A 19,706-nucleotide genomic window follows, 5' to 3' on the forward strand; every position below is an offset into this window, starting at 1 on the left:
GGGGGCGGGGGCTGCGGGGTGAGCGGTGGCAGCATGTGGAGCGCGGTCCCCGGCTGGCGCTGGCCTGCGGCCCGGCTGCGGCTTCTGCGAAGGCTTGGCTTGTGCCAGTAAAAAATATGTCAGAAAGGGACCTCGGCAGTTTGTTTCAGCTGCCTGCCCAGACACGGCTGTTTGATTCGTAGCTGATTCTCATTACCCTGATAATGCTCATCACATTTCCTGTAAGGTGGGAAGCTGTAGCAGTATACACAGGTTCAGAGCAATGTGCCTGGGCGCTGGGGAGGCCAGGAGAGCGTTTCACTGCAGTTTCAAGCGAGTGGTTGTGTCCATTGAATGTCTGTAACTTCATGGGACCTAACGTGATTCATCACAAAGTACTGAAGGAGGTAAGGATGTTTCAGCAGGACCCCTCTCAATGACCTGCCAAAGCTCTTGGGGTCTGGGGAGGCCCCTGCTGAATGGAGGTTAGCCAGTGTTCTTTGAATTTGCCAGAAGGGCATGATGGAAGACCCAGGAAAATAGAGCTGTAAGTCTAACCTCATTACCTGAAAAAATTATGGAGAAGATCCTATGGGGTGCTATGAAAAGGCATTTCAAGAACAATGCAATAATCAGGTACAGCCAACATGGGTTCACAAAGGGAAAGAAGCCCTGTCTAAATAATCCAGTATTCTTCTACAATAAGATTACTTGTTTTGTGGGTGGAAGGAAGGCAGTAGATACAGGTTTTCTGGGTTTTAGAAAGGTTCTTGATGCTGTACCTCACAGCATCCTTCTGTCCAGCTGTGGAATGAGCAGATGCAAAGTGTGACAGTTGACAAAGTGGCAGAATGGTAGGGCTGAAAGGATTGTAGTTAATGGGGCAACATCTGGCAGGTGACCAGCACTGTTCCTCTGGGCTCAATTCCAGAACCAGTTATGTTCCAAATTTTTATCAATGACCTAAGGCAAAATTTGACTGCACCGTTAGTAAATTTACTGATGATATAAAACTGGGAGGTGCTACTGACCCTGTTAAGGGACGAGAGGCCTTGCATAGGGATCTAGATAGATTGCAACACTGGGCAATTCTTAATGGTATGTAATATAAGAAGAACAAATGCTGGATTTTAACAGCTGGGATGGAGGAACACCATGCACAAGTATAGACTGGGAGAGAAGTGGCTGGAGAGCAGCTCTGCAGAAAGGCACCTGGGGGTGCTGGCTGGCATTAAGCTGAGTGTGAGTCATCAGTGTGTGCCTGGGCAGCCAGGAGGGCAAACCCCATCCTGGGGTGCATCAAACACAGCACAACCAGCCAGCCAAAAGAGGGGATTATCCCACTCTGTTTAGGATTGGTGCGGACACACCATGAGTGCTCTGTGCAGTTCTGGGCCCCACAATTTGAAAAGGATGGGAAGGGCCTTGAAGGCACGTTGAGAAGGCCCACAAAGCTGGCAGAAGGGCCAGAGAATGTGTCCTGTGAGGAGCAGCTGAGGACTTTGGGCTTGCTTTGTTTTGAGAAAAGGAGGGGCAACCTCACTGCTCTCTGCAGCTTCCTGAAGACATGGAGAGGAAGGTGCTACTCTCTTCTCCCTGGGAACTAGCAACAGGATGCACAGGAGTGGTGCAAAGCTGCACCAGGGGAGGTTTAGACTGGACATTAGGAACCATTTGATTACTGAGAGGGTGCTCAAACACTGCAACAGGCTTCCTAGAGACGTGGTTGATGCTTCAAGCCTGCCAGTGTTCAAGAGGCATTTGGATGTAATAGCTAATAATAGTCTTTGACTTTTGGTGAGCCCTGGACTAGTCAGGCAGTCAAACTAGATGATTCTTGTAGGTCCCTTCCAAATGGAGCTTGATCCCCTTCCCCTCCCCTTCCCTCTTCTCTTTATCTTTTCTAAATCAATGCAAGTGAAAGCTGCTGAACAAAAAAACCCAGAAGCTGCTCTTCTGACATTGGAGCTTATGGAAGCTGTTTCACCTTTGGAAACCTTTGCTTTATTTCCCACTGGCAATGCTTTCTCTTCCAGGTCTTCAGCGAGCATCTCTGCAAGAGCTTGTGAGTGTTGTGCCCTGGATTCTGGCCGAAGACTTCCAGCCTCAAGTGGCCCAGCTTTTCTCTGGGCCGCTCACTCTGGTGCTTCCTCATCCTCACAGGGATTTTGGTTTTGATTCTCTGTCATATTTCCAGAGTTGGCACCCTCTCTCACCCTCCCACCAGGCAGTGCTGGGAAGAGCCTGTTCCCATCCCCTTGATGCCTTTCCCACGGGCGCCAGGCTGTGCCCTGAGGTGGGTGCCCCAAGGCCTTCTCTGCCCCATGGTGGACCAGCCCCACGGACCCTCCTTGTGTCCCCTGAGCCTCTCTGCTTTGTCGACTTCCCTCCTCTTCAGGACTCCAAATGGGATGTAGTGCCTGGATGAGGCCTGAGGGCTGCTGAGCAGTGGGGGATCACCCTTGTGCCCTCTGGCCAGGAGAGAAAGACAGGAGAAAGCTGTGACAGTGAGACAAGTGCTGCCTGTGGCACAGTGTGGGAGAAAGCAGAGGAGCCCAGAGGGCTGGGCAGCAACCCAACAAACCCTCTTGCCATATATGCCTGGAGATTTCTTCCGTGGCAGAACGACCTGATGGGGCCCAGTGAAGACACAGCCAAGGCCTTGGTGACTGGCATGAAACACCAATGCTGAGCACCAGCGAAGAGATGGGGGATGGAGTGGGCAGTGGTGTTGTGGAAACGCCAGATGCATGTGCTGGGGCTGCAGCGCTGCCATGCCGAGCTTCATGGGTGAGAGTAGCCCATTGTGACATCCCCGAGCAATGGACTGTGACATCTTGGAGCGCTGGATTGTGAGCACGCATCCCTCACTGCTCGTATCTGGGTGCTGAGTCTCACCCAGCCAGTTGGTGCCCACACTCCAGCTGAGTGACTTTGCGAGGTTTGGAGCGTTGAGCGAGGCCTTCAGTGCTGGTGCTGTGCTCAGAGAGTTGTTTGTTGCAGCTTTCAGTGCCCAAGCCCAGAGCCGCCATAGGATATTGCCCGACCCTGCCAGGTTCAGGCAGCCGGGGCACGCAGGAGGCGTGCTCGCAGCAGCAGAGGTGAGCTGTGCGGGGACCCATGGCCTTGGGGAGCTGGGAGTGTTTCCTTCTTGAGGGACCTGGGCATTGCTTCCAGCCCTCCCGGGGCTGGCCAGTGACCATGACCTCTCTCTCTTTTCTAGCGTGACGCCCACTGCCGCGGCACCTGTGAGAGGGAGCAACTCGACATCCCCAGCTCCCTGCAGCCCACTGCAGCTCGTGGAGAGCATGGCCATGGAGATGGACAACATCTGTCCAGTCTGCTTGGACAGCTGGGAGGAGGCCAGCTATGTGACACCATGCCTCCACCGGTTCTGCTACCCCTGCATCTTGCAGTGGGCTGAAAGCAAGCCCGAGTGCCCCCTCTGCAAGAGGAGGATCCTCTCCATCGTGCACTCGGTGCGGGCGGACGACGACTTTGAGGAGCACGTCATCACACCACCTGCGGTACCGTCAGTCATCAGCCGCCAGGCAGGAGATCCCGGCCGTCCAGCTGCCCACAGCCGCCGTGGCCCTGCAGCAGCACGAGCAGTGCAGCCTGTGGGGCTGGTGCTCGGGGCTCCTCTGCGTGGCCTCCGGCCAAGCACCTGGGCATCCCTTTTCCGGGACCACCCAGCTCTCCTCCAGCCCCTGCTGAGCTGGGCACGACAGGAGCTGGGGCTGATCTTTCGGAGCCGGAGTTCACGGGCAGACCTAGTGGAGGAGCTCCTCACATCCCTCTTGGTCCTGTTTGGGCTGGATGAAGATCTACTGGTCCAGCTGTTGGCGGCCACCCTCGAAAACCATGCAGCGACGTTTGTGCACCAGCTTATTGACGTTGCTGTGCAATGGTGCAGCGGAGAGGCCCGCCGCCTGCTGGGCCTGGAGGACGGCCGTGTTGCCAGCGGGCGGGAGGGCAGCCCCGTGGCTGCCCCCAGCCGCTCTGCATCGCGAGGAGGGTCTCCCACACCTGGCCCGGCCCCCTCCAGAAGCCCTGAGGGAACCAACATGGGTGACATCCCTAGCACCTCAACAGCTGCATTTAGTGGGGGTCCCAGCAGCCCGCCCTCTGGCCCTGGTCCTGTCCCCAGGGAGCAAGAAGAGCCCCAGGAGGAGACTGAGGAGGCTGTGGCACATCCATCTGCTTCCAGCTGGGACAGAGAACACTCCCCTGGGCAGCCACGGCGAGCCCCGAAGAGGACGGCCGGCAGATCCGGGGCTTCTACTCCAGCCAAGAAGAGGCCGCCCCACGGGCAGTGCTAGAGGAGTGCCCCAGGCGCTGCTGAAAGCAGGGCTGGGCCAGCAGCGGGGGCGTGCACTGGCCCTCGAGGATTCCTGGCCCTCTAATTCTACTTAGCAGGGCAATAAAAGAAAACAGAGAACTGAAGACCGCAGAAAAAGTGTCGGTGTTACTAACACGTGACATTGCTATCCCAGCCCAGCTGCTTTCTCCCTCTTTTGCTGTGACTGTGTCCAGGGTTTACTCCTGTTGTCCTTAGCAGAGGACCATGGGGCTTCTCCCTCTGCTCTTGCACAGCCCTGCTTTGACTATTGTGGGGCCCTTCCCTTCCCTTCCCTTCCCTTCCCTTCCCTTCCCTTCCCTTCCCTTCCCTTCCCTTCCCTTCCCTTCCCTTCCCTTCCCTTCCCTTCCCTTCCCTTCCCTTCCCTTCCCTTCCCTTCCCTTCCCTTCCCTTCCCTTCCCTTCCCTTCCCTTCCCTTCCCTTCCCTTCCCTTCCCTTCCCTTCCCTTCCCTTCCCTTCCCTTCCCTTCCCTTCCCTTCCCTTCCCTTCCCTTCCCTTCTTCTGTATCCCTCTCCCTTCTCCTCTCTCCCTTCATTTTCTTCTGGAATAGCATGAGTTTCTTGATGCGTCCTGCCTTTGTGTTCTTTCAAGAAGAGCAGATAATCTAAGCATCAAGGGTTGTTTTCTTCAAAAATACTCCGTAGCATGCATTTTCCAGGCAGCTTTAGACTGATGCTGAAAACCTGCAAATCACTAATTGTATATTGTAGCAAATCATTCTATTTAATTTCTATCTGAGTACCACAAAAGAACCCTGTTCAAGGTAGGTTCTGCTGGTTTTCAAGAATTGTCTGGACTTTTTGTCATGACATTTGTCACCAATTGCCAAACCTACAGCTCCAGGAAGGCCTGGTTCTTTAGCCTCATTGTAGGAAATGATTTGTTGACTTAGTGTGCCTCTGACTTTCAGCGGGAAGGATTTATGCACACTGAGTCTGTGATAAGCTTAATTTGAGTCCTTGGGAATAAAAATACCTTGCCTGTACAGATTCCTGACTGAGCACTTGTTAATTTCTTCATAAATGCTAGAAGAGTTCATTCCTTAATCCTTTAGATGCCTCCACAGTCATACTGATTATGGACATGGCATCAGAGACCACTCCATCTGCGCTGGCTTTTGGAATTGACACATGTAGTAGGAATTCTGTCCTGAGAGTGAATAATGAAAATGTACAAAGCGATGGTTACCTGCTGTCCTAAGGTGTTATGCTAATCGCAATATGTTAAAAATTGCTTGAAGTAATGCTGTCACTGGAGTATGTGGAAGATCCTGATCATTGTTTACTTTCAAATATTTGTGTAAGACAGAAAGCTCCGAGTTCATGTGTTTAATCTTATTGTACAGGTGGTTATAATTTCACAATGTATTGACTCAGACTTTGTAGTATGGAGTGGAAATTGAAGATTCACAAGCTCTTTTTGGCTTTAATAATTTGATCAGTGACTTACAGAGGCAGGGTAAACATACAGTGATTGTCATACATAGTTTCAATTCTAAACATATATCTGATTCACTTTAATTAAAAATGTAACTGTAATTGGCAGCTGTATTTCAGCAAACCCATCTATCTGAAAATTACCATTTTGACTGAAAGTGTCAGAAATTCAATCCAGTCTCCTAAATTTTTTTCTAGTTTTCACTGTCTTATGAGATCGAAACCCAAGTTAGACACGATCTTTGTTCTGGAAAGGTCTTTGTGCCAGCAGGGATCTAAAAACATCCATTTCTTTACCCAGTTTTCTTAACTGAATTCCTGGGTTTGCGGTTACACAACAGCTGCTTCTCTCTGCTCAACTGAATGTTCTGTATGCTACTGCATGTCGAACCTGACCCGTCAGCCTGCGTGAGCAAAGAACACAAAAGACTGTAGTTTTCTAAGTACACTCAGACTTGTGTGATTTTTGACTTGTAATTGCTGATATAATTCATTGTATCCTAATAGGACTATCTCTGAACATGGATTTTGTTTTAAGTCAGGTCAGTTTACGCTGACTCACTCTGTTCCCCCCTATTTAGCCTGACTTATAACCTGCAGGTACTTACTTAGGTCTTCTTGGCTGTGTTTAGTAACATAACCTCATTTCTAATTTCCTTTCTGAGAATACTCATTTCTCGTAATCAGATCAGTATCATAGACCCTGAAATTCTCATTGTCTTAAGTCTTCACTGTTTTTGTCCTACTAGTCATAAAGGATAACTATTTTTGTTCCATTTAGACTTTTGCAATACAATGATGACAGCAAATTGACTGAACTTGATTTGTTTTCTCTTTCACTGTAATCACACTATATAATGTGTGTAACAGATACATAAAATAACAGTCAAGGTAAAGAGAATATCCTAGAGTTTCAAATTAAACAGAAGATATTGATAGTCTGGGGCAGCAGTCCTTAGGAAATACTGTGTTGCCAAGATACCTATTAGTATTTTATACTGAACAGGCGATGTTAGAAAAAATAGACATATAGTTTAGTTTAGAGATTCTATGATTACACCTGAATATATTGAAAATATCTACAAAGAGACTGAAGATAACTTGCTTAGTTTATCAAATGATCTGGGTTGACTTAATATGAACAAATAATTAACCTTCACAAAGAGTAAAAAGGACTTATTAATTTAAAGAAAAGTAACAAGAAATAATGGTTGGAATACAAGACCATACAAACTCAGATGTGAAATAAGACTTAGTTCTTTACCATATAATAATAATCAATACAACCCACTGAAAGATGGTAGATAATTAATTTCTGGCTACTTTTCTGGAAAGCATTTTTTACTCCTGTGTAGTCTAAAGTAGGATATATGAGGTAATGATTTTTCTTCACTTCAACATCTATGATTTATTCCAACATTTAGCTCATTTACTTTAAAAAATAGGGCCTGCCCAACTTGCCTTTTTTTGGTCCTGTGAAGACTGATCTGAAGTGTGTAACACTGCACAAAGTTAATTTGTTGGTTTGTCTGTCCTTAACAAAAAGATAAGAGGCAGATATGGAAAGCTTTGTCAATGTTGATACTGTGTTCCTTGTTAAGTCTCCTACTGTTGGAAATGGGTGTCCTCCTAGAAAACTGAACAAAACTGAAAAGGAAAGGTAGGCACGTAAACATAAACATTATCATTATATTGCTGTTTTCATTTAGGAATTAGAGGAGTAACAATTCTTACACTCAGGAAGCACAAAATGCTTTCTGAGCAGGGGGCAGGCAGGTGGCCGGGGACTAGAGCTATTGTGAACCTGTGTATCTGGGAGCTGCACCGGACCGGTTACTCCTCTATGGGTGTTGGGGTTTCTTCCTGAGAGCTGACCACAAGCCTCTGCTGCCTGACTGTAGCTTTCTCACTACTTGTCTGGTCTCTGACTCTACCCCTCCTCTAGCTTCCCTCTTCTCTCCTTCCCTGTTACCCCCATTAGCTAGCTTCAGCAACAGATGTGTTCTCAGACATCCCACGCTGTGAGGATACATGCGAGGTGGAAAGCTTCCTATTAAGCAGTTCTCGTGCTTGGATCTTTGGTGACATACTAATGAAGGCTAGGTTTAGCATGTCTGCAGGGACTTATGTCTTAATGCAATCTGAGATCCAATAAGTCAAGTTGTGATTCCACAAACACTTCAAGCCAATGGAGGAGGAGGCCTCCATCACATCCCAGTGCCTAGTTCTTAGTTTGCTTCTTACCTCTTTTATGCTGAGAAGATGGTTCATGTTCTTGTGGAGCAAATAAAGCCAGGCAACTAACATGCTGGGCTTTTTGTTGTTGTTTTGTCTTTTTGTTGTTGTTGTTGTTTTATTTTTTAAGAAAAAAAAAAGCACAAGTTTAGTTTTCTTGTGACGTCTAAAATGCTTTGCTAGCAAAAGAAAGGCATCAGCAAGGGCATTCCTTTTCCAAGCTAATCAGCTAGCTTAAGGAGTCCTTCAGAAAGTACCTCCAAAAAGCAATTGCATACTCATAGCAGGTCTAACTGCTGTGAAAGCAGATAAGTACTGTTGGAAGTGTGGGACAACAGGTAGAGCTGCCTCATCCAGACAGTTCAGGCTTCTGTAAAAAAAACTTAACAATTTACATTTGGGGTAAGTGAACTTAGAAGATAAGTGGACTCAGAAGTTAAGTCCACTGTTAAGATTTTAATCCTGAAACTACCTACTTGAGACCCTTCCCAAAAGGGGAAAATAATCACTTGTGTGAACAATGGAGTTTGGTTCCACGTTCCAGAGCATGTGTAAACAGAGCAAATGGGCGTGTATGTGCCGCCTTTTTTTCCCTTTCATAGTTCCTTTTACCTTTACTAAGTGCTTTACATGGAAAAGGGTGGTAAGTCAGATGTGAGAACAGACTGGGTGCAGAGGCTGGTTTGTAGGTAGAAATAGAATATTTGATCATGTTGGAAACTCCTACAATACAGAAATTATTCTCTTTCAGGGCTCCACAGGTAAACAGCTAGATAAATGTTGCCTAGCCCTTTTATTTTCTAAGCTAATGGTGTTTTCATTTGAACACAGAAGACTGTAGCACTCCTAGAGGCCTCTATGTTCAAGTTTCATATCTCCTGATCGAAAAAACTGGCAGGGAATGACCTTGTAACATATTTCTGGCATCAGATGAGTGAGGAATGGAGGTAGGATATCTCTCTACCCAAGGTTTATGTCATTGGCTCAGGAGTGACTCAGCCTTTTATCTTTCTGAAGTAAACAGAGTTCTCTGCAGTTTACCATGGGTGGTGGCTTCAGTCACGACCTTAGAAGTTTGTGTTCTCTTTTTTCCATGTGTTTCTCTTTGCTCTTTCAGAAGACTAACTGCTCATTGTGCTTTTTCACTGAATCTCTGCTGCAGTTTTCCGTTCTTTCCTAATTTTATAACATGTCACATAACTAAGAGACAGCCTAGGTATATGATCAAATCAATGCTATTTGGCAGTGAAATTTGCAGTTATGTTCCAGATGCAGACTGCTCATTTATATGTATGTTCTCAGTAAACAGCAAATTCTAGTAGGGAGAGCATGTCACAAAGGCACAAGAAATATACACAGTCACTGTATTTCTACTTTTTCCCCTGAGCTTTTAAACTATTTTGTACAAATTCCTTAATGTCCCTATGCTAATTATAATAATGTATGAATAATATCTTCTGTGACATTGTAGAGGTATCAGGATAAAAACACATCAAAAGTGCAAAGTATTGTTATAATTTTACATTACTAGTGACTAACTAGAAAACTTAGGACTCAAATAGAAAAACACTTATCCGCTAAAAATGCTTTCAGTGCATTTAACTGTCTTATGGGTATATTCATGAAACATTGCAAACCTCTGTGAAAACTTTGCTTCGATCTGAGATAATCCAAACACATACAAACAACAGAATTTACTCCAGTTGTCCAAAAGAAAATGTTATTTTACAAATAAAATGAATAATAGCAAGAATGAATGAATGGTTAGCACTGGATGAATTAGTTCTGAAATGACTGCCTGATATGATAGTCAGTCTTGCTTATGTGCTGCCAAAGCACAAGAGGCTTAGAGAAACTAGATTTAACTGAGAACATGGACTGATGTCACCTGCTTTATGACATTCTGCAAATATATAACTCCTAAGGTACTTATTGCAGTACAGTGATATTTGTGGTTTTAATGCATATATGATGAGAGCTCAAACTTTACTTAAGTCTAGTATCCTTTGGCACTTACAAAAGATAAAAGGTATAAACTATTAATTGGCCATTTATTTTTGTTATTTTGAGTACATTTGAAATGATGGAGTCATTAATATTTGATAAGAAGCTTTATAGGTTCGTAATTGGATACTGTTGCACACCAGCAGATGCTGTTTCTTTGGTGTTTTATATTATGAACACATATGGACAGTTTAATATATGTATAGTGAAATAAATAACTTACGCTTTTTCTACAGATAAACAACATTTAATCCAATTCCTTAATTGTATTTTTTAAACGTGTTCATTAGAGCATAAGCAAAACAGCGCTGGGTGCGCGGGGGATTCGCTCCGCCCAACACGCACACTCTTAACAATAAGAAATGTGTTTAAATACAGTAAGGTATTACATATTCATAATGACCCCAGGAACGCCTATACATATTCATGACCTTTCCCGCTTTTTATTAAAATGAGTTTCATATAACCATCTACATATTCCCCTCCTTGACCCTCCCCTGTTGCGCCTGCGCAATGTCACTTGGTGAATTTGAGGAAGGGTCTTTAGGGGTCTTTGGATGAAGGCTCCTTCAGCTTCGTCACAGTGGACTTTTTACCTCTTGCTCATTATGAAGAACTGGCTGGAACCCAAGCTACCAAACCGACTGAAACCGGACTGGTGCCCCCTTTTTGCTGTAAATCTTGGCTATCTTGTCTCCTCAAGGTTGCAGCTGGTGCTGTAAAACTTCTTATCTCAGCATTTAATGAAGTCCTCCTTTTTTTAGCACAATTGGTTACATATAGCTCTAAAATAGATATTAATTATGTGGTTTAAATGTTAGCTTGTTAGTAGGCCCTTATAATATAGTTGCTTAACCCTTAAAATATTAGTTGCCTCTATCAATATAACTTCCTAAACAAGTTTCATAATTAATTTTTTTTTATACATAGAACTTAACCACCTTTTTCCCTTTTTCAAGTTCAGAGTCCGTGCCTCATTTGGTTATACCTTTAAAAATTAAACATCTTAGCACGAATCACAACTGCATTTTTCACAATAGTAATGTTATATTTCAGAATAGCTCTGTACTGTAGCTTGAAGTCTAACATCCTTACACATACACTAAAATACCTACATTTCCAAAATAATAAGTTTTCTAATTTTCAAAACTCTAGAAATAGAAAGGTTCCTTATATTGTTAAAAAAGATGTGAAGGATCATTAGTGTGGCTAGAATCTGGATCACCAGGCATAAAGTTAGTTGGAGTAGCAATGATTTAGGTACAGCAAGCTTTCTTTCTGAATAAACTAACAATTTTAAAAACTTTTTCTTTTCTATGGTTTTCCATCCTATTAGAAGTATTTCTATTAGAACATGCCCACACGTAAATTTGTTTAAAGGGCCTTCCCGTTCCTCTTGGCTATCTAATTCTGATTTTCTCCTCTTTATTTTGTGTGTGCATATGTGTGTTTTTTGGTTTAGTTTGGTTTGGTTTTTTTCTCCATATTTAGAAAGAAAAGTGCACATAAACTCCCAAGGAAAGACAGTAGTGGTATTTGCAGCTGGAATGAACATTAAGCCATAATTCTATTTAACAGAATAGGGTATAAAACGCTTTTTGAAGTACCTTGTGGTATGTTATTAGCTGTTCTTGATAGCCTTTTATTAGAGAGAATTGCAAAGGCTATATTAATTGCGTCACCTTTGTTCATCCCCCATCAAGCAGGGTTACTTGCTTTTGCATATGATCTGGGACAGAACTACCCCTCCCTGGAGCAAACAATTAAACGAGTCAGATCACACATCAGCTGCATTCCTGTCCTTCATAGAAAACTTGTAACTATGCCCAAATCTGTCCATTCTTGGTGACTTAGTACCTAGAGCCAGAGGCACATTACAAGATGGAAGCGACTGTAAAACTAAAAGGTTTTCCATACAGATCTGCCACTGTTGAAGGTATTCTATGTGTCTTAGTAAAGATACCGTGCATACCAATTCAGATATTATATATGTGAGAACAGCATTATTTTTTTGGAAAAGGACAAAATATTTCAGGCTTTTCTTAGTAATTTATGGCACTTTGGGATTTTAGCTTACATATCACAGTGTTCACAAGAATATTCAAACTCAATTACTTACTGTAAGAATCCAGCTTATACAGCCCTAAGTTTTTCTCAAAATGTACATGAAAGATTTTTTTCACTACATTAATTGCAGAATATGCACAGAATTTGTGCATATCTACATGAAAAAAAGATCCACAGCATGTCATTGACTTGGCCTGATAGTCTATGCTCCAAGTTCGTCCCTGGTGGAAAAAAAAAACACCTGCAAATATCTAATGAATTAGTACATAGATGTTTCAGCGGCATGCCTGAAGGACTTTGTTTTTATGCAGAGAGCATATATTACACAAATAACTGGTACTATATCAGCAAATAAAGCAGAACAAAATGACTAGATCTTCACCAATGTAAGTTCATGTAGTTCTCTCAAGTGCTAACAATCTTTCCCTACTAACATTTCCTATTATTTAGCATACCAATGCAATAACAGTCAGCATGCCCTGTTCTTTGGAAACCGCAATGCTAAACAGAGATATAGCTCCAAGGACAGCGAATGTCCATTAGCTGTTGGTTGTATGAGGTGAAGTTGCCGATGTTTCTTGGTCATTGTTTTCATACATGCAGTTCACTTGTGTCTTCAAATAGTGACTATAGCGAACAGGAGGTGAACAGGAAAATCTTCTCCTTTCTGACCGTTAGGTGGAGCTAAAACTCCTGTAATTGCAAAAATTGAATTAATTTCTTTCCATCAAGTTATCGGGGCTTCTATTTGGTTTTGATTTGATTTCAGTTTTCCCTGATACGGTGTGGCCTTTTTACTGCTCTCAGGAAACTTCAGACACTGAAATTGGTTTGTCTTAAAAAGATGAAAATGTTTTCAGAAGCTTAGCAATAAAATCATAATAAGGCTTATGTAACTATAGATGTTGTCAAGCTGTATTTTCTACAGAACATGAAATGTGTATCACAGTACTTAATACTTTGTTCTAATAATTAGTGAATCCTTACAGCCACCATATTTTCTAAAAGAAATGTGACACAAGGGCAGAGAGGTTTCGAGCGTGTTTGTACAGTAGTGAAATCCTCCAAATCAATGTGTAAAATTATATTGGCGTGTCAAACTCCTTTTCACTGAGGGCCACATCAGCCTCGCAGTTGCCTTCAAAGGGCCAAATGTAATTTTAGGAATGTATAAATGTAACTAACTACTCCTACACTTATATGTTCCTAACATTTATTATCACAGTATCACAGTATCACAGTATGTTTGGGATTGGAAGGGACCTCAAAAGATCATCTAGTCCAATCCCCCTGCTGGAGCAGGAACGCCTAGGTGAGGTCGCACAGGAATGTGTCCAGGCGGGCTTTGAATGTCTCCAGGGAAGGAGACTCCACAACCTCCCTGGGTAGCCTGTTCCAGTGCTCTGTTACCCTCACTGAGAAGAAGTTCTTTCTCAAATTTAAGTGGAACCTCTTGTGTTCCAGCTTGATCCCATTGCCCCTTGTCCTATCATTGTTTGCCACTGAGAAGAGCCTGACTCGATCCTCATGGCACTCACCCTTTATATATTTATAAACATTAATAAGGTCACCCCTCAGTCTCCTCTTCTCCAAACTAAAGAGCCCCAGCTCCCTCAGCCTTTCTTCATAAGGGAGATGCTCCACTCCCTTAATCATCTTTGTTGCCCTTATTATCCTGACTTATTTAAGTTGAATGAATGTTTAAGCACTTGACTAGATTGAATCTTACATATTCCTCATATGTCTTGATAACTGCACTAAAATATCTATTGAGATAAACATGCTTTTCACATGGTCCTTATTACCTACCTACCTACCTTTCTGATGTAGATTTTCTCATTGTGAAAACAGGGTAAAACTGATTATCTGGGAGGTCTTGACACTTCAAATTAATTTAAATGTGTTGTATCCTGCTGATGCTGCATTGGTTTTGTGCAGGCAGAGTGTTATTGCACGCAAATACAGATACAATGGCAGGTTGTAATTTTAAATGCGAATGTCCTATTTTTATTTGTAATTCACAGAATATACAACTGTACTGAAGCAAGGGAGGAATGGGATGATTTGTGGTTTACAGGATTTATTCTTCCATGTGGTGGTGGGAGGAAGCAAAGCAGGTTCTAAATGAGCTGGCAGTAGTGTGTTTTGTGTAGAAAAAGGAAAAATATTTCAAATTATAGCTACTCCTTCCAAAACTTTGTAAATATGTTTGTGGTTATTGCACATACACAAAGCTGCTATCCAAATTTATATTTTTTTCATGTGTCATGGAGATAATCTGAAGAATTCTTCACTGTTCCCTCCCACCGTCCTTGACACTATAGTCTTTTGTAAAGACTCTGCCATTTTTTAGTGATGCGTGCAACATTCAAAAGAAGGTATTTAAAGTTGTGTTTAATTGTCTAAACTTTCTGTTGTGACACATGCTTCTTTCTATATGTGACATACAAATGTAGAAGCTGGCATTCTTTTAATATGTTTAATTCATGTATTAAAAAAAAACAAAACCAAAATCAAGCAACTGTAAACTGCAAGCCACAAAATATTGTTGAATTGGTTAGATCACAACTGCAAGGCAGAAGCAAATCTTCCAACTGGTTTTATTGAGGAGAAAACCGTGTTTCAGGAAAAAACAATATTTCTGTCAAATGACTCATTATTCTGTGGTATTGAGAGACAGAAATTGTAAAACATCATTTGCTGTATGTATTTGTAGTAGTGTCTGGGGCAGATGCACTCGACCCCCCCTGCATCCAAACCAGCAGCAGTTTGGTGCAGGCTCTAAAGGAGGGAAAGGCCTGAGCTGCAGCTGGGCTAAGAACTCCCTTTAGGAAGCCCACAAAGAAGCAGAACAGCAACTGAACACTGATAACTTGCAGGTGCAAGGAGTCTCATGCAGACCTTTCCCACTGCAGCTGGTTTGATTATGAGCCAACCACTTTATTCTATGACAGCCTGGTTGAGCTCACTTCGAGCTCTCTCTGATAGATAAACAATCTGGCTGTACAGCAATGGTTTTTACTACTCACAGATCACTGGATGAGCCCAATTTAAGTCTTATATCAGTTATTTAGCTTAAGTAAATGCATACTAAATAGAATGAATGACCTAGAATTACAAGGTTGTGTGATTTTTTTTTTATGTAGTCTGCTTCTTGTTACTTAGTAAGTTGAATTTGCTGAACTCTTAAGCTGTGTGCTGTAAAATTCTGCTTGTATTTACCAAATTTGCATTTACTTCATGTAAACAAAAGCAGCTACAGACTACAGTGAACATCTGCAAGATAAAGTTTGGTTTGCACTTTGCTGGGAAGAACAGAATTGACTGGGGAGAAAATTACAACTTCTAGGCTAAACCAAAGAAATTAAGGACATTTGTGAGATAGGGCCTGTTTTGCACTTTACTAGGAAGAAAAGGATTCATTCAGACAAAACACCACCTTCAAGGCTATGAACCATAAATAATATCTACAGGTAAACAAAACAAAGGCCTATCTGAGATGAGTGAAAAAGATTCAATGAGAAGCAACAAGACCCCAGATTCAAATATTGCTATTGGGCTGAACCATTTTGTGATGGGCAGATAGTCTGTAAGGATATAAAGACCCACGGATTTTTGTGGTTGGCTAGGACCTCTGCGATGGCACCCAGCTCGAGCCAACCCTCCTGCTACGCTACTCCATTAAATTGCTAAATTCTACAAACTCTGATGCCTGAGAACTTGCTTCCAGAGATTTACGGTCCAGACTTCAGAGCAACCTGACACCAGGCTCTAGAGGGGAGGTAAGCATGCTGCGATGCAGAATAATGACACCTTGAAATCCTAGTCGAGCATTATAAAGAATCAGGTGCACTCATAATACCCTTTGGTCATAAGTACTTATCTGTTTTCCCTTACCGTCTATGCCTCTCGGACTTGAACTGTTAATAAAGCCTGGGGCTAAGTTTGGATCCAGGTGCACCTTGACTCCTTTCTGAGAAGGAGTTTAGAAAGCAAGGGTGTCCATTTTGAACCTTGTGACTCAATGGGAGGGCCCCCCTCCATGCTTTGGCATCTCCTGTCCCTGTAGAAATCACTCTAAAGCAGCCCTCACCTGATTCCGCTTGGCATATTTTCTCCACGCAGTAATAGAGTGAACCTTGCCATCAAACTCCCGTAAGCCACAACTTCTCTTTGAGTGATCTGTAGAACCCTAGATCACTCATCCAGAACAGAGCCTAATACTGTTTCACTGAGATGATCAATGCCATCTCTACTCGTTGACACTGTTTTGGAGTCTGATTTAGAGAATATTTTCTCCCAAATCAAAACTGTCCTGGTTAGCTGTCTCAGCCCACTGAGGGCTCTTACCCTCTATAAAAGAGTCTCTTCCTGCTCATTGGCACAGTGAAATTGGCACAGTTAGAGTTTTCATATGGGTCTTAAAGCAAAATGATATGTTTATTTCTGAAGAATTTCTTCTTGAACCATTGTTTCACTCTTGTACAGATAGTTTTTATGCTGATATATACGAAATTGCACAACAGAAGTGTTACTTTCATATGAAACTTTGATCATACTCATGATAGTGACAGGTTTTGTGCTGTGTACCTTCTGTAGACTTTAACCAAAGGATAACGTACTAGAATCATTGGTAGTGCCACCTGTGTCACAGCATAACACTAGGACAGATCTAGGAAAGCATCCTTCAATCAAAATTTCCCTTAGAATTACAACTAAAGAAAGATAGGAATACACACTGTTCTTTGAAAAATGTAAAGGATACTACTGTAACCATGTTCTGTATTATTTACTCAGTCTGTAAAGGAATTTTTAAGCACTGCTGTCTGTAACAGCATTCTTTATAGAATTTTGAAGGCACAACTGAGCTTTCGGTTTTAGCTTGTGTCATTAGTTCTGAGGCAGGCTACCCAATGATTTCCAATATGGTATCTTAAATGAACAGCAACATGACAGCTGCCTGAACATGACCCATCAGTGTGCCCAGGTGGCCAAAAAGGCTGACAGCCCCCTTGCTTGTACCAAGAATAGTGCGATCAGCGGGATTAAGGAAGTGATCATTCCCCTGTACTCAGCACTGGCGGGTGAAGCAAGTAAAGAAGGATGATGGAAAAGATCTGTGAATTTGTTTGCTTTCCTGATTTTTTAAATCAAGAGTGTTGGTTTTCATACAAAAGACTAGGAGAGTACAAAAAGAAAAAAGGTTAACTAGGGGAAAGGTCAAAGATGAAGTACGAGGCAGTCCTGGTATATATATAGCAGTATGGCAATGCTTGTCTGACACATCCTACAGTATTACAGAATGGCGGAAATAGGGTCTGCTGACTTCATTCAGGAAGCTTGCTGTCTGATGACTTACTGACTCACTATTGTGTCAGAAAAAGTGGTTCCTCACGAGGAGGGGACTTCATAATTAGCTGAATAGTTTTGAGAAAAGTCAAGATAAAAAAACCTGTGTTTTAAAGTATAAGCAGGGTTTTAACTGTACACAATATATAATCTTTTTCTTTTTAATGGCAGTTTAGCTAGAACAGAAATATTGACTGAGCTAAAGGGATATCTGCAATAAAATCTGATTCTGACAAAAAAACCCACAAAACCAAAAACAACAACAAAAAGACAAAAAAACCCCACACGAAACCAACCAACCAAACAAACAAAAGCTGGGGAGGCCCAGGCTTTTGTTAGAGGTCAGGAAGAAAGGCTAGTGATATTCTTGTAATAATGGTTAAGGTAAGTTCCACCTGCTTAAGATACCTAGGGGAGCTGCCACCCAGAGAGTATTTTGCAGATGTTCAGAAAACAGGTCTTCAGCTTTCTGTGGCAACTGATCTGAAGTGCTTCTCTAGTGCTTGGATCCCACCTGAGCTACAGCTGACACTGCATCACCACCCTGCCTATGCCTGGCTATTGGCCTGCTAATCTGGGTTTAGGCCTTGACTCACAGGATGGTGTCCCACCTGCCCTTGGATCTTCCTCATCACCGTGGGCCTGCCTGTCACTTGTTACCTTCACAGGTCCTAGTCCTAACTCTGTATTCCTGATTTGTGTTCCTGGCTTCATCTTGACCCTGTCTCATCACCCTGAACTTGCCTGATGTCCTGGGCTCTGGGCTGACTCTGGCTGCTTTTCTAATGTTGCAGTTTAACCTCATCAAACACCTCAGCCCCACACAGCCATCTGCTCACTCCCCTCCAGTGGCATAAGAGGGAGAATCAGAAGGGTAAAAGTGAGAAAACTCACGGGTTGAGATAGACAGTGTAAAGCAAAAGCTGGGCATAAAAGCGAAGCAAAATAAGGAATTAATTAGTTCCTTCCTATGGGCAGACAAGCCATTTCCAGGAAATCAGGGCTTCATCACATGTAATGGTTACTTGGGAGGACAAACATCATAACTGCAGTAGTTCCCCCTTCCTCCTTCTTCCCCCAGCTTTTATTGCTCAACATGGTCTGGGATATCTCTCTCTGGTCAGCTGGGGTCAGCAGCTCCAGCTGTGTCCCCTTCCCAACTTCTTCTCCAGCCCCTTGCTGGTGGGGCAGTGTGAGAAACAGAAAAGGCCTTGATGCTGTGCGAGCACTGCTCAGTAATAACTGAAACCTTGGTGTGCTATAAATGCCGGTTTGGTCACAAATCCAAGACATAGCAGCACAGAGCTACTACTAAGAAAATTAACTATATCCTAGCCAAAGCTAGTACACCTGAAAAGGTCCTACTCATCTTGCTGTGAGACAGGTCTGTGGCTGGCAAGCTTTTGGGGTCTCCCTCAGCTCCCAGCTCCCCTCCCTTTAGAGAGCAGCCAGCCTGTGCCTCATGGTGCCAGTCACCTCAGGCCTTCTGCAGTCCTCAGCCCAGACAGCCAAACCTCTGGGAGGAGGGAGGCACTCACAGTAGTTCCATTTACTAAGGGATAATACTTTTTGGCTGTCTTGCTTAAGAGGATAAATGTTTAAAGAGAGGTGTTGCTAATTTTGTATATATTAGTATATATATGTGCATAAAAGTTTGGCATTTATTTTGGTGTTTGAAGCAGCCATACTGCTAGTTATCTTGGAAGAAAATTGTGCCTGTGAACATGCCTAACGGAGTCAGAACAATGAACAGTGACTGTCCAAACCCAGGAAATAAGGAGTTTAGAAATCAGAATTTAGTTTGCTTATACTGAACTGCTGACCAAAGATAGGAACTACACCAGTCTGTAACAGGTACACATGGTGCATATGCCTTCCAAGAGTATATCTGAAGAAAATCTACAAACAAAATCCCGTCACTGCTTCAGCTGGTGTTGATGTATTCTCCAAAACAGATTGAGGGCTTTGAGCATTTTATTACATCTTTCCCTGTTGTAGTCAAGCTGCTCTGTTCCTTACATGATCCGTTGCATGACCAGAACATGCAGCTCCAACAAACTAGCTTGTTGGAAAGAAAAAGTACTGGTGAAAGGAGTTAAGTCCAGTTGGCAGCCGGTCATGAGCGCTGTTCCCCAGGGCTCAGTCTTGGGGCCAGTTCTGTTTAATCCCTTTATCAAGTTTGCAGATGACACAAAGTCGGGTGGGACTGTCGATTTGCTGGAGGGTAGGAAGGCCATACAGAGGGATATGGACAAGCTGGATTGTTGGGCTGAGGC

General features: G+C 43.2%; 1 protein-coding gene across 2 annotated transcripts; it reads left to right on the plus strand.

Annotated features, from left to right (window-relative positions):
- The first annotated feature begins 35 nt into the window (after positions 1-35).
- Positions 36-4,642, plus strand: LOC139826532 (E3 ubiquitin-protein ligase Topors-like). 2 transcript variants are annotated; one of them, XM_071802590.1, is made up of 3 exons: positions 36-386; positions 2,016-3,080; positions 3,203-4,642. In XM_071802590.1, the coding sequence occupies exon 3, from the start codon at positions 3,288-3,290 to the stop codon at positions 4,299-4,301; it is 1,014 nt and encodes a 337-aa protein (XP_071658691.1). In that variant the 5' UTR covers positions 36-386; positions 2,016-3,080; positions 3,203-3,287; the 3' UTR covers positions 4,302-4,642. The 2 variants fall into 2 exon arrangements, with proteins under 2 accessions (XP_071658691.1, XP_071658692.1); XM_071802591.1 differs by having other exon boundaries at positions 36-3,080.
- Positions 4,643-19,706: the final 15,064 nt, after the last annotated feature.

The sequence above is a fragment of the Patagioenas fasciata genome, chromosome Z, assembly GCF_037038585.1.
Source record: "Patagioenas fasciata isolate bPatFas1 chromosome Z, bPatFas1.hap1, whole genome shotgun sequence".
Taxonomy (NCBI): domain Eukaryota; kingdom Metazoa; phylum Chordata; class Aves; order Columbiformes; family Columbidae; genus Patagioenas; species Patagioenas fasciata.

Bases quoted from the DNA above. Each gene is read 5' to 3' on its own strand.
- LOC139826532 (XM_071802591.1), top strand. From the start codon at position 3,288: ATGGCCATGGAGATGGACAACATCTGTCCAGTCTGCTTGGACAGCTGG.